This window comes from Cydia fagiglandana, chromosome 15 (genome assembly GCF_963556715.1).
Source record: "Cydia fagiglandana chromosome 15, ilCydFagi1.1, whole genome shotgun sequence".
NCBI lineage: Eukaryota > Metazoa > Arthropoda > Insecta > Lepidoptera > Tortricidae > Cydia > Cydia fagiglandana.
Window position 1 is genome coordinate 6122717 of NC_085946.1, and position 16394 is coordinate 6139110.

General features: G+C 35.2%; 1 protein-coding gene across 2 annotated transcripts in view; it reads left to right on the forward strand.

The window, feature by feature from the left end:
* Positions 1–16394, forward strand: part of LOC134671231 (semaphorin-2A) — a 433155-nt gene that overhangs the window by 282261 nt on the left and 134500 nt on the right. Inside the window, exon 2 of one of the 2 annotated variants that reach the window (XM_063529029.1) lies at positions 4661–4945. The exons of the other annotated variant lie outside the window; for it this stretch is intronic. Coding sequence (XP_063385099.1) covers positions 4741–4945 — 205 coding nt within the window. The 5' untranslated portion in view covers positions 4661–4740. The remainder of the gene's footprint in view (positions 1–4660; positions 4946–16394) is intronic. 2 annotated transcript variants of the gene reach the window in all.

Here is a 16394-nt window from a genome sequence, read left to right on the forward strand (position 1 = left end):
AATGCTTACTTAGGTAACATTCTGTCAAACAACCAAGGAGCAACAATATTAATAACTAAAAATTTACCTGAAAGCACTCTAAATCATCAGTGACAAATACCTGTAGAAAATGTCTTAAACAGTAAATAAATAAAATTAGGTAGATATCTAATATATTTTTTCTAAATGAACGTCTGACTGCCGAACAATAATTAAGTAATGACTTTTAAACTCATGAGTCATAAGGTATAATGATAAGTATTAAATGCAGGCAAGTGTTAATTTGCTTAACGAAGATGTGTTCCGTAGATATATTTATGCAGTTTAATGGGTATGATATGGATACGGGCTGTGTAGGAAACATCAAGTATTGTATTACGGGCTCAGTGGTCTTTATCGAGGCGAAATTTCATTATACTCGTACCCCCATTCCATCTACCATTGAATTGGAACACCTTCGTACAATTGGGAGGGCTGCCTCAATGGGTTGTCGGATGAAATTTCTTAACATTCTTCGCTCATAATGAGCGAAGCCTGTCATGAAATGGGCAGTAACGGTATAATTGTATTGCGAAATGAGATCGACTGATATTAAAACAGATTAGAATCTGCTTAATGAATCCTTGTCACATTAATATTGGTGGAAGGGCGCTATAATTTTTAATTATTTAATCTTCACAAAAAAAATGACTTACATTAAGTACCAAAAAGCAAGTCACAAATGGTCGAAACTTAACAAAAAACAGATACTTAATACTAGTAAAAAGATAATGCAATTAATCTTAAGTACTCACATAAATTTTAAAATAAAACAAGCCAGCTGCAGAGTGTTAAAGTATACAAAAAATATTCACACAAGTTTGATAATAACATTACCCCCGCTAGCCAAGTAAAATAAGTGGACCCGCAGTGAATCACCGGTAATGAAGATGAAGACATCATTACAGAACCGGTTCGGGTGACCGAGAGCGGCCCGCAATGCTCCAACAACTTTTTTCTTCGAAAACGTGGGGTCCGGTTATGGTATCTGAATAAGCCGTTGAGAATGTGTAGCTGTGGTGATGTTCTATTTGAATCCTAATTGACGGTTCATGCCGAAATAATGAAGACATTTAAGTAATGTTGTGCGTATATTAAGAAAGGTGTAAGTAGATATAGTTGTTTAAATTTAAACGAAGAAGTAACTTAGCTTGAAGCCTCTTAAACATCGCAATATTGGCTTATTTTTTGACTTGAATATCTGTAAATATGCATGAAGCAGTCTAAAAATGAAATATACTCTTCAAATGCTGGCGTAAATCCTTAAGGAAACAGATGATGATCAATTATAAACCTCTAGTCAGACATTGACTCAAGATGAGTAATGATTTTTAATGTATTTTTCATTTCTTTTCCAAATCATATCTCCCAGCGCGTCTCCTTGATCCTAAAGGATACAAACAAAATACGAAACGAGTTTAATGTTGATACTCTTTAAGTATTATTTGAAACTGGGGGAGATCGGAAATGTTTACTCAGAAAGATCTACTGTCAATTGAACAAAATTCATTCATGTGCTAACCCGATATCATTAATCATTTCAACTAAAATTTAGAGGACCCTTCTCCGGGTGATAACCTGGCACCCGCTTTTTTTGTGACTACGCTTGTATTATTCATGTGTGAAAAGCTGAATATACAATTATTCGCATCACATACAGAAAATATGACCTAGCGCTTTTTACCCATCTGCAATGACACCAAAAAAATTTTGATACCAAATTTTTTTGAGCGCTGATATTTATGCAATTTTGGCTCTGTTTTGGATTTGGATGCTGACTACTTTTTTTCTTTTATCACCTTATCCTCTACTATTTAGTTAAGTAGAGTAACTCAATACACATTTATCCACAGATAAGTTTATTTTATTAGTCTTCAGGAAATCGGAGAAAGGTTTTTTGTCATTAATGGTGACTTTTTGCTAATAGTCTCCGCTATTTTCCTCTAGAAATATAATACGCAACACATTTTCCTTTTTGCAGGCGTCTATATGAAATGAGAAACGTTATCTGGTTTCGGGGGTTTATCACATAAAAAACATCTTGAAGGGTAAACATCTCTATCCCTTTTAGGCCTCGTTTATTTAATTCATCGCTGGACTCTTTCACCAGGCGATCCCTGATAGCTTTCAGTGGGATATCGGTCATGTGACGAGGGCCCGTACCATACTTTGAGTTAAATTTACTGGATGATATTTACTTATTCACTGATACCTAACCCGTGTAATCTCCGCTCTTACGAAGTTATTCATGAATTTTATAATCATTTGCTTGAAACGTTTAAGGGTTGAGTTAGGCGCCATGTATATTTAAACACGATACGTAATCACAAAATCAATATAAATATAATTAACGAACTATCAGTGGATATTTAGAATAGATAGTCGAAGTCGAACTAAACGTTGACGACCTGGTTAGCTTCGGAAATCGGTTACGATGGTTCTATCTAAATAGCTGACCAATCTAACGACTAAATAAATAATTAGTACCTAGAATTGTTAGGCAATTTTAATTAACTACGTAAAAGAAGCAATAATACCCATTGCACACAAAAACATATTCATTAGTTATATGCAAAATTTAAAAACCCAGAGTCTGAGTTATACTTTCGTTGCGTTTTATCTTGGACATAACGGTACCTTTCCTTTGTTCGGTTGAAGGTCTAACCCGTTACCTTTCGTAAAGGTTCCTAAAGCTAATTTTATTTGAACTTTATTTCGAATGTGACCATTAAATCCTGCAAATGTGTCCTATAATAGGTTGAAATAAAGGGCCGCTATGTAATGTCGCCATCCCCTGTTGCATATCCGTGCGGTTTCCATTACAGAGGTGTGCTTAGCCGGTGGGTCTTAATGGCCCATACACCCATTAAACAACCCCACAACCATAGACTTTTTTAATGTAAAATCAACAAGCAAAATTGTCATTCTTATTGTGAAAATGGGCATGTGGATGTTGCTGTTTTTTGGTCTCGTTATTGGATTTATTATTTAATGTCGGTGGCAAATGGCTTGTTGCTTGATTCATTATTCACCGATTTTTATTTGTTCAAAATGGGAGATTTCATACAAATATTTGTTAAAGATATCAGCTGTTATGATCAAAGCAACCAGTATTTTTATAACTTCATATTTTGTAGTAGTAACATCTATGCTGCTGATTAATTAAAACCTGCACATTCGTTTCAGGCTTACACTTTCTCTTAACAATATAATGTAATTTTAATACTGAAAATTATGAACAAAGCCTTCGAAGAGTATTCAGCGTTACCTTCTAATAGTAACCATGCTAAAATACCTACACTCAATCTAGAATTAGGTTCGACCGCGCCCCGCGATGATTTAGGCCTACAAGCTGTGCTTACCCGGCGGCGTGATGAATAATGAACGATATTTACAAACTCGCAAGATTCCCTTAATAATTAAACTTAGAAACAATTAAGGACTATGTGTGAAACGTAATGTTTGATACCTGAATATGCTGTAGTACTTGATGTTTTAATATAATAATAATATTAGGGGTACTGGGTTTATGTAATTATTTAAAGCAATAAACTATGTGCCAATTTATTATGCATTCATTATTAATTTTAGATTGTAGATTAGTTTGTTTATAGTACATATGATTTAGTAAGAACTCTCAAAGTGGAATATTAAAAAGAAATCTTTTACATATTCAGCTTTATTTTAAGTATTGTACAACAAAACCTTATTATGTTAGTAATTTATCGTCATGTTTGGAAAAAGCGCAAATCAATAAAAATTTTAGTGGTAAGCTTAAAAATATTTAAACAGGTTAATTTATAGGCAATTTATTTAAAAAGTTACCTATTTTCGTTACACTTCAGTGTATTTATTGAAACGAATATATCAAACTAATAACAGAAACATTTAAGTATATTACAAACATATAAATACTCAGTTTATGGCTCCGTAGCTATTAGTTAGAGGTATAAAAACTGATTATATTAAATATGTATAACATCTAAGGCTCACTGAGCTCAGTCGCAGTTAGTACAATAAGGAGAAACTATGAGAAACACTATGTTAAACAGTAACACAAATATGCTATACTACCACACCTTTCGTGTAGTTAATTAAATTAACCGTTTGGTCTCAAAAAGAAAGTCGACTCAAACACTACAATTTCACGTCTAATTAAAATAATACCCAGTCCTTGCCACCCTGTTCGCGGCTCAACTTATCGTTCGCATCGAAAGGCGGAGCTGCTCCATAATAATATATTATAGAAATGAAATAAAACAACTAAATGTGCCGGACGAATATCAGTGATTGATACAAATGTAGCTTCCAGAACAATTATTGTAATTATACCCTAGCACGCATCGCCTTATCTAGATTTATGTTTGTAGAAGTAACTATTAAAAAATTGAACATGGTTTTATAATTAACTTTATTTTACTTTACTTATCATAATTTCTTGGTCTCAGTATTATTAAATATTAACTAGCGCCGAGTTTTGCTTATGAAAATATATATCTTCTTAAATATTGCTCTTTGATAAAATCTCCAACCATCCATCATGAAAATTGTTACCACTTTATAATTGTTATTTCTACAATGCTAACAGCAGATAATTTTATAGCTAGGCTTTTGAAGATAAAATATTAATTTTGTTTTACAGAATACCAAACGTTGCTTAGCCCTCAGACATTTAAATAAACTTTGACTTTTAGTGTTAGTGACAGTGATATTAGTACTAAAATGTACACTAATGGACGGACTATGGGGGGCTTCGCTTCGGTGGTCCGGTGGCTGTTGTTCCTCCTTCTCGGAGTCGGGTGGCAGGTTCGATCCCAGGCAGTGCAACAATCTTCAGAAGTGGAAAGTTCATACAATTTCTACTACGAACAATCTTGCTGCACCCCAACGAATCCCAAAAGTAAATATCACGTCAGACACAGACGAGGTAAGTTAAAACATATATTTTTACTTCGTTCGCTACGTCTTCTGACACAAGATTTGAATAACACGGATCTTTGTGAATTCTGCTAAGATGCATTTGTAAACCAGCATGTTCACGTCAAGGTACACACACGGCCATGTAATCTAAACGCTCCTATCACTAACACATTCATAAGTGAGACGCTTTCAAGGGTCCACGGTGTATAGCGAAAAGGAAATATTAATATCAGGGCGTGGAAGTGAGATGGAATTATTCTTTTGTTTCATTGCCCTCCCGACAATGATGCCGAGAGTGAGAATTTTAATACAGTTGTAGAACGAGTAGTTAATATTTCGCCCGTGCACACTACAAGTTCGGAAAGTAGGTACCTATAGGCGTACCCCTTTGAAGTGTAGTGTATGTAGTTTACTGCTCTCGCTGTTGTTTACTAATCTGGATAATTATTCGTTATGCTTTTAATTTTGTTTTCGCAAATCTGATATTTTAAAACAGAGATTTTAGGTAAATATTGACATTCATTACTGATTCAATTAAAACATGGTCCATTGTATTTTAAATTTACATATAATAATTGTGAATAAGAAATCTTCTTGTGAAAAAAAAACAACGGTTGCACTCCGGGAGTGCCGACAAGAGTGAAAACTCAATGACTAGTCCAAAATGTCTGCAGCACTATGTATAATTGACCCATCCTCCTTTCTATTGAAAAACTTTAGTTCCGAAATGCTGGTCAGTGAGCTTGTTTAAAATTCGAAATTCAAATTTGTAGCGTTAATTGTTTAGAATTCGTATATAAATTGTAAAGTTACCTTGCAGAGCTCGCATCTAAATTTGGTCATGATATTTTGAATTTTATTCACCAGTACTAAAGTTCACTTTTATTAGCGATTTTATCAAGATATCTTATTAAACTTTACCATAGTAGTTAAATACAAATTCATTACTATCCGTAAGCCATCAATGTTGAAGCCATCTTTTTTACCAAAAGTTCATCATTTAAGTTTACACCGACGTTCACTGAATTATTGGTAAATTATCTCAGTACACAATAATTTAACGTAGTAGCGGCAATTACTAATTGTTATTACTGTTATAGGCTTTGCCGGCCTAGTGAGGAGACGCGGTTAGGATAGCGCAATATTAATGTGCAATTTACCATCCATTAAACATTGCGGGCTTAAACAGTTTGCTCAGGGCTAAATGAATGCGGCTAGTGATGTACCGCAGAAATGTTTCCGAATAGTGTCTAATATTTAATAACATCTGGACATCTGGGTGACCAGGGAATATACATTATAGATCAAGTAGGCAAAACTTCCGTGAGATATTGAAAATATTAATAGTGAAAGACTCGGTTTAAAATATTCAAGTCGGTTCGAGTCTTTGAAAATATTACCCGCGTACTTTGTGTATCAAAACTGGAAAACACGGGCAAATGAATTTGTTGAAAACGTACATAACATATTTTATAACCCACATTCATTGTTATTATAACAACGCATGTAAAAAAGGCATATTAAACGCATTGCTTGAAAAAACTTTATGAAATAGGGTCAGGTCACCTTTGATACATACAGAACAAAACTGCTTCCTTAAATTAAAAGTAAACCTACTTTAGAACTGCGACTATAATAGAACCGAACAGTTCTGCATCCTATAAAGATACTTCGATTAGTCATAAAGTGAATCCGCTAGATTTTCTAATTTTCCATGTATCACGGGTGTTACAATGCCAAGATAAGGGTTAACTAATATTATCCCTTAAGTTTTAAGGTTTATTATAAATATTACCGACAACACTAAGCTTTCGAAGATACCTAATTTATCTTAGTACCTAATATGCGTTTGTTTCGGTCCGTTAAAAAAAATTATAAATTATGCTTAAATATTTGAAAAAATACAAGTTATTCTCGGATATGATGGGACGCAGCCATGCGGTAGAATGAGATAGCAATATCACTTGCTCCCTCTAACGCATAAATGCGTCCCTTGGAGTGGCCGGCGTTGGCCCATCGTGTAGAGGAGCCACTACTAGAAATATTTCCGGTATCGCCACAACACTAAATGCGGCAACTTGTATCATTAAACATGACCACACTTAATGGATATCCGCAGCATACTGCACTTGTTTCGATTTGATTATCATTCGGTTGGTTGATTGTTTTGACTAAACAGTTACTAATCCTGTTTGTTGCGATATTCAATTGATATTTATCCACGTTCATATTTGTATGCCAGTATTTGTGTGCCAGTATGAAAGCCAACAACGGTCCGCAACGTTAAGCCTGCTAAAAATGATAAACTACCTAAATTAAGTTTATTCTTTGTTGTAGTTTCCCTCTTTTATTGTATGACTGTATTTTATAATCTGTGTTGAAGTGCGTGTTGTCACTCGTTTAGTTTTAGTGTTTAGGTGTAGATTAGTTTTTAAGTCAGGTACCCACTGAAAATCAGCGTCATGGCTTGCCGCGGCATTATGCTGAGTGGGGATCCTCTTTAGCATCTTAATAGTTTGTGTAATTTGTTTTGTGTGTTATTTCCAATATGTTAAATAAACGTATTTCTTCTTCTTCTTCTTCTATGCGAATGCACATGGATCCTGCTAAATCAAGGATACATTTTCCGAATAAAATGTTTAATAATTCACTCAAAAATGATACTTGTCGATGACGTTACTTTTTATACTCATTCAATCTTATGATCAAACATCGTACATTTTCCAGCATTTTTGGTGCAGCGGAGTCGTGTTAACGGAATTGGTATAAATAATTTCAACCCTAATGATTAATTAGCGTTAATTACGTTAATATTAACCTTAATTTACCATTCAGTTGAAATTATCTATACCAATTCCGTTAACACCACTCTGCTGCACCAAAAATGCTGGAAAATGTACGATGTTTGTTTATGATAATATTTTTTAGACATTAAAAGCTAACTACTACCATTGATCAAACTTTTACGACTACAATTTTCAGGGCGACCAGATTTTACCTCCCGATTTAACATTCCCCTCCAAACACAAATCCCAGCTAACGCGGGACGTTTGGTTCAACTCAGACGTCATCAAAAGTGTCAATCACGGATGTTTTCGAATAGCAAAACCGATTATCGGGCGTATTAAGTCGGTTATTGTTATCGACAGGCGGCCATCGAAGCGTGAAGTAGATTAGGGACATCATAATATGCCATATTTTTGGCGTCAGCTGCACGGAGCGCTTGCACGCCCTGTAGTTGTGCTAAGGTTTTTTGTTGGAGTTCTTATTAAATTCGAATTTGCGTGGCCCTCTTTTTTTGGGCTCTCGAAAATATAATCGAGTTATAAATTTTAGGGATCGACGTGTTACGGACATACGCACATATCCTACCTTTGTATGTTTTTGTAATAAGCTAGAATTACAAATTTCATATCATATTCGCGCTTTGAATGTAACAATTAAAATTTTTATTGAATAAAAAATATTTAAAACTCATTATGTTTCTCGCATTAAGGCGCGGTGTGTAGTAAAATGCGCTTTTTTGTAACCATATTTACAGACTTTTACAAGGATTTCATGCATTATTTTCTAGTATGTATAACTTTAGTCCTTGAACTACGTTATTGCTTGTCAGAAACAAAACGGCTCATTATTTTCTCGATAGAATCTTAAGTTGAAAACATGCTTAAGGCTATCTTTTGGTCCATATTTTAGAAGTACTACGACGAAAATGGATATGAAACTTACCTCATTCGATAGCTTTTAAGTAAATCTTCGTTTTTGCTGGTCCTTTTATCGATACGTTAATCTTTTCATTCATAATTTTATGAATTCAACTTTTGCCTACTAAATTACACCCTACGCGGCAATACCTTGCGCCTATTCCCCGCGCCAGTACGCCCGTGGCCACTGCCAGCGTCGGACCTATGCTAGTTTAGTGGACGTTTCATAAAATGGGTAACCACTGTATAAATATGCAAATATGTTATACACACAATGTTTTTCAACATTCTTACGAAGAAAAGCAAAAGAATTCTTAATTACTGTGACATTTCAGACATTCGCCCGTCATATTGTCAATTTATAACAAGTTGGGAAGCAAAGGCACACACCCGTCTAACCAATCCGGAATTCAGTCACGATTGATAAATTATGTAAACAAATTTTATTAAAGGCTATTTCAAATTGAATCATTTAAACATATGTGTACGGGATTCAAATACCTATGTGGGAGTGTTTAGTGTATGGTGGTACCCTTCGAGCAACACCGGCTTCCGAGTGGTACCTAACCATTTCACCGCTTTTAGTTTCCGAGTTACCTACATGCGTTTTAAGGGAAGTGGTCGAAAAATGCCTAAAATGGTTTTGTGTTTAATATTAGGTAAGGTAGAAGTACTAGTGCTCGACGCTGCACTAGTATTCGACATGGGTATAGTGTGTAGCTTTCAAATAGAGCTCGACGGCTAATCCTTTTTTTTTTTATTATGAATGGGCTTACTCATGGCCACAGACTCCTATTGTCTATTGTTAAATAAAACCGCTCATGCCACGTGCCACAACCACCTGCATAAAAAATACGTACTCCGGTTACTGAGTGCGGCGAGTCGAACGCTACAGAACCAGTCTAAAATGTGTCATTGAGATGACACAAAGGCGCGTTATTGTAGAGCGCACCTACACTGGTTTTTTGAGCGTTGGCCTAGCCGGCGCTCAGGTGCCAAATAAAATAATTAAGACCCTTTTTTGCACGTAAGTAGCACGTGCGGTTTTACTTAACAATAGACAATAGGATTAGCCGTTGAGCTCTATTTGAAAGCTACACACTATACTTTATGTCAAAGTAATATAGGTTAAATTTGAACGGCGACGATCTTTCTGTATTCAAATTTAATTCTTGTCACTTTGACATAAAGTGCCCGTGTCGAATACTAGTGCAGCGTTGTGCACTAGTACTTCTACCTTATTTCCGCCAAGTCCGTACCGTGCTATATGGAAATTTATTCCAAAAAATGCTGTTTTTATATACCACACTGGTGGCAAGCCAGCATACGACCCGCATTCACCATAGCCTATGGACGCCTGCAGCTACGGGGATGTGACACATCATGCCAAATGTTGATTGATTTTATATAAAATAAAAGTCCTAATATATAAAATAAGCTTTCATAAGTAATAGTTACTGATTTTTAAAAAGCGCTTTTCAATTAAAAGACATGTCTAGATCGCTTACCTTCTTTCAAGTACTTTCTAATGCAAAAAAAAACGAACTACAGTATTCCTCCTTATTTTCAATACCTACTTGCCCGAAATTGACTTCTAGAATTAGGCCAAGTCTGCGACGATTTTGATTGCACACGCAGTGCAAGTGTTAATCATAATTTCATGAAGGTTTGTCGTTCAAAATAACACTTGCACTGCGTGTGCAATCAAAATCGTTGCAGAATTTTCTTGGTCAAACTCTATTATATTTTTAAGGTAAGTACTTAAGTACTAATTTCTGTCTCATAGTAATTGGGTATAATTTGATTAGGTTCTTAGTTTGTCGGGGTATACTCTCATATTGTATATAATTTCATTAAGTACTCATTAAATTACGAATTTGCTAATAAAACTTATTCGATATTATTTTCCGGAAAAAATCCCGGAACTGACAAATCAGAATATTCAGAATACCGATGGCGCCAGAATAAGGATGTAGACGTGCTGCGCGGGAATGGTGCGGCGGGGTGCGCGGGGCGCCCGCCCGCCTGTTCTACCACTCGTCTGCTTCACCCCCTCGGAAACGTAAAACTCAACTATAAGAGCGCCTTAAATTATAAATTTTATCCAACCTTTTTATGACTACAAATTTGTGAAAAAAATTGTATAGAAACTTTATTTATTCACAAATTGATACAACAATTTGTTATTTTATAATCTACATTTAATACAGCACTAGTTCTTCTCATTAAGCTCCAAATGTAGCGTCCTACGATTGAACCGACAACAAAACTAGTATGTTGCTAATTACAGAGGGTTAAGCAGGGCGGGTTGAAAGGCCCGAATAAGTTTGGGATGATTCTTTGGCAGAGTAAACGAGGACGGACAAACGCCGCTGGCCCGGTCTGTCATTAGTAGGGCAGTGTTTTGCGAACTCCACGATATAGCCGCGCTTAATGAAAGGGTTTGATGAACTACATGAATGTTCAATTTAAACGGTATGTTGTCTATACGTCGTGAAGCTTTACATTGCCGGTTTCATTGTCTCGAAATACGGTTTTTTTTTAAGAGGACATGTGAAAGTAAATATTTCTATTCTTAATACATATATTATGTGAAATTGGTTAAGTATTATTTCGTGCCGAATAAAGATGACTAACATTATAGTAACATTCCATTTCTAACCGCAGCTGCACTACCGGTACTGAACGCGTCGCTGTCATTGTCAATTTCCATAGTAAAATGAACAGTAGTGCAGCTGTCGTTGGAAATGTAATGCTACCATTATGGTACTGATATACTTGATCATTTACTTGTAATGAGCAAATATATTAAATGAGAAACAGGTGAACAATCAAGTGGATGTGGTCAAATACATTTCTGCGGTACCCACAGTGTATTCAGCTTGCTAGGACATGAAAATCTTACACAATGAAAATAAAACGAATTAAGGCATACTTATTTCCTATAACTAAGACTTTTATGATTAATCATGCAGCATGTAAAAATATTAAGGTTACAATATAACCTTTCTCATTCCGAAAACATTCTCGCGAACAGAAGAATGTAGTTACTAACGTTTACCGAATCTGATTAAAAACTGTGAATGCTTGAATGCTCGAGTGAATATTCAAGTCTATCAGCACCTTTATTTTCCTTTTCGTTATTTATTCACTCACTCATTTATTCACTTACACACATTATTTATTACTTATTTATACACTATACTCACTTGTACATATTCCCTATTGCTTATCCAGTTCGCACAAACACAGCCTACAAAGCATTTTTCTAATTGAAACGGGTAACAAACTCTGCAAAACACAAACTAAAATTACCAACAACTTAAGCACGTTGAGAGCAGACGGGTTCAGACGCAAATGTCCAAACAACATATACAGAGTTCAAAGAATAAGCACACTCGGGCGAGGGAAAAAGCGAAAACAGGCAAAAAAATGCGCACAATAAGTGAAGGAGGTCTGAGAACAGCTTCCGGTCTAGTCAAAACTTCCAACAGATCCTTTGACCGGCTGACCAGGCGCTTGAGATGGGCTGGCTAACGGATATTAGTAGTTCTGGATCATATTGGCATCACTTCAGCCATATTATTCATGTACTATAAGCCTAGTGATGTGTTACGTACCTACTTGTTCATGTTGTTATAAGTATTACTGTAGAAAAAAGGCTACAAGCAAAATAATCCTCTGTGAATCACTACGAAAGCGCGATTATAGTTAAATTCAGAAAATATATTCCTCTATATTCTTTTTTATTATCTGTGTAATTCCATTAATTCATAACATTAATATTCTTATAGATTTGATTCCCAGAGTTTTATGGTTTATGATAAAATCATTATACAAAATGTATACGTACCGTGTAAATGTACAAAGAATTTGGTAGGTAAGTATTAATAACATTGTGTAATTTTACGCGAATCTTTTTATAGTTTTGAGATACGTATTTTATTTTTACTACATATAACTAAAAACAAAAAAGGATCGTGCTAAACCTAGTTGTATTAAAGTATTATCCTTAGCTAATTTTATTTTTGTACTTGTGTTGTTATTGGCATCATGGCTTAGTTTTAATAACCTTTTCACTAAAAATAATTCCAAGATTAATTATAACCATCTCTGCACTATCTAGTTAGAATTTTCCCCGCTTTCATCGACAGGTAATACCAACAGGTATTAATATCGAGCCCCTAACCCGCCTGAAGACGCTCCCAAAGGGAGATGACATTACTTATTTTAACCGTTAGGTAGAGCAAAACATTTCGCTCAAAATTTGGTCACGTAGACATGAGGCGAGGGTCCCATATCGCATCTCGGAGCCATTGCGACTGTCCATTGTATTCCTGCGAGACAAAGGGTTGAGGACCAGGACGTTACCTTCGTCAAACCACTTTTCGGGAACCGAACGCTTGGCTATTCGAGGTTGATCAGTGCGTTTTATCTCGTGTTGTCCTTCCGTTTGAATGAATTTGAGCGATCGTTGGGGGAATTCGGGTGGTAACATCATAAATAAAATGCCAATTTCTAGTGCATTTTATTAAATAAAATGCCGGAGTAAATGTCTACTATAATTATTAATTTAATTAAAAGAGTTAAAGAGATTCAGTGACCACAGGCAGGCAGTTGCAACTGTGGTGTAAATACATTAGTCTATACATACTTGCAAGTACCTGATACAGCATGAGATTTCTTATTTAACTAGAAAAAGTACGCTATGGAGTAGGCAGGTGTTACGCGCCATTTATGTTTCCAGTATATTTAAAACTGCCTCGTAGTTGCAAGCCTTAATTGACTTTTAAACTTTAAGGCTTTGAGATTGTTAAAATAACAAAAACAAGAAAATGGCTTTAAATGGAACAGATATAAATTTTTCTTAAGTGTTGTTTTAAGCCAAAAGCCACGTACAATACCCTGCTGATTGCACAATGCAGGGTGCTCAAAGATAAAACGAGAGCCAAGCTCCTAAGCAGTTTTTAGTTGCTGGCCGTGTTCTTTTTTCCTTTCCATTTACTCGCATAATACTCGCATTCAAAGTAGAAGTGTATTCCTTTTACTTAAACACTGCAGTGGACTGGAGCGAAATGACCGCGGCTTTCATACGCCAATGCCAGTAAAAGGAATTCTTGTTCTATATGTATTTATTTGTTTTCCGCAGCCCCGGTAACGGAATGTCAACGATAGAAAATATTTCACGGGCACCAGAATTCGGTGCGATATTTCACTTTTGACTCTTTTATAGATTGTAAATATTAAAAAATATTGCAGATTATTTACAAAAATGCAATAGGTGCAGTTTTTCATATTTTGCTGAATGCCAACGGGCTGTTGGGAAATATTCGTTGATGGAAAGGTGGCGATAACGCGCCGGGCGGGGAAAATAATGCGTATTTTGAAAGCTTAATGAATATTTAACAGTGCTGAGCTGACCAAAACTGACATAAGTAATGTCTACGTGAAATTGTTGTAGAGCTGTTTTTATAATAAGCTTTTGTCTGCCAATTTGCATCTATAAAATGTACACACTTTTAAAGCGGCAATTTAAAGCTTATAATTTTTAGACGGAGTATTCAAAAATTTTATTTTGGAACGTTATGTTTTGCGGAATACAATGTCCGTTACTTGTTTATTCTTTTGTACCTATACCTATGCCTACTTTGTAACTACATACATACTTGTATTCGAATATCATTAGGTAATAATAATTTTATACATATGTAAGATAAGAAGACATTAACTATGTACAAAGCATTTATTTTTAATTTTATTGCAAGACATGTATTTTTTGTTCGTCTTGAAACAATGGCTGGTTTTAAGGCTGCGAACACATTAAAAGGCTCTTCAGTGATCCTCGACAGTTGCGAAAAGCATCAAAATTCTTGCCTTCCGGAATATCGTGCCTTTGTGCCCCGTTCGAACAATTGAAGCCGCACAAGTTACTTAATCTCTGTTCCAAGCGCCCGCTTTGTGCTGGAATCATCAATACTTTTCCAAATTGCAGCTAAGTCTAGTTGTACACGAGGCAAGTATATAGGCGAGTGAACTGACATGCTCTGGAAGATAGCCGTTACGTAAATAATATTTATTTGTTTTACAAGGGGGCAAAGTTATTGTTTAACCTATAGTGCTAATATTGATTCGAGTAAGCGAAAGATTCAAAAAAATTACGAGGTCATGTGTATAAATTTACCTATTGGTGCTTAATTCATTGTTTCATCAAGATTATAAGTAGTTAGAAGTTTCCGTATTACTTAGATACAGGTTACGAATAAGCTCTTAATTATCTTTTTAAATAATGCTTTCGCTAAACAATGTTGGAAATTAACAGAGGATTGAAAGCTCTGCGTATGAATCACATGTCAAATACGAAAAACTTTTCTACCAACTTCGATAATTGTAAATACAGTTAGTCAAAATTTAAAAAAAAAAATCCATTCTTCTCGCGCCATAAATCTCGCGAATAAACCTGCCCTGTTTACTTTATCAACATCATCATTATAAAACACCAGCTCCACTCTGGCTGGTGTTATTTCTTCTTTTTTGCGAACGCACTTAACTCGTGCAAACCGGGCTTTAGAGCTCGTCGTGTGATCATCGGAAATGACGAAAACGATGAGCAATCGACGCAGGGATTAACTTTTTGATCTGCGTTCTGGCTGAAAAGAATTCGAAATGCCAACGCCGCGTTATATAATGTCGCTGAATAACAATAATAATGCTATGAAATTAACTTTACCAATTTATTTATTCAGTGATATGAAAATATAGCATGAAAATAAATAACATTTTATTTTCTATGAATCAGTTAACAACAAGTACTCGTACCTATATAAAACTTGTGCTAAATGAAATTATTAAAGGAAATATAATTCAATATTTTTATTTAACATATATTTTAGTTTATGTTTTCACATGATAAATAAATAATAAACCTATTACTGCCCTTATGCGTAAAATAAGTAACACGTAACCATCAAAGTATCATGTAATAACAACAAATCCTTCCGACATGGCGCCCGGCCGTCCTTAGAATTTCGTTAGCAGAAATAATGGAATAAGTTTAATTAGTTCCCGTTGTAGAGGTGCCCTAGACTTAATTAAGATTTGGTCTCAGGCATAATGCTCGTTGCTCTTTGCTGCCGGGACCAAGGGGCTCAATTCGACTTGTTACAGTGACGGCACAGAGACAGCACGGCCACTTTTGAAAAGTGTGTGAACTTTCCTATCTAAAATGCTTGAATGAGTATTAGGAGCATTCCATGAAATTGTCTACCGTTGTCCCGTACAAACGCGAAGTTTCTGAAGATTTAAAGGTATAAGAGTTTCCTTTTCTATGATAAATGGTCAAAAATATGCACAGAAAAATAATCGCCTGCTTTAAATGCCGAGAATAAAGTCGCAACATAGCAAATAAAATGCGTTTGTACGGGACAGCCCGTGGAATGCTCCATTAACTGATAGGGGACATATAAAATAACGAAATGAGATAGACGATATCTCTAAACCACAAGAATAAGTTGTCCGCCCAAGTATAAAAACAGAATGCTCCTGAAATAGGTATTTTCGAACCCAAAGCTTTTTTGCAATTCCTTTCCACGCTTGTATAAGTAAATTGTTATTGTTACATGATATTATTTACCTAATACCTAAACTTTAAAATTATCTCTGACGTTTCGAAGACGACAATATCTTTGTTCCGGAGAAAGAGCTTTCCGAACAATTAAATCCCTTTTATGAAAAAATAATGTGTGAAAATCGCGA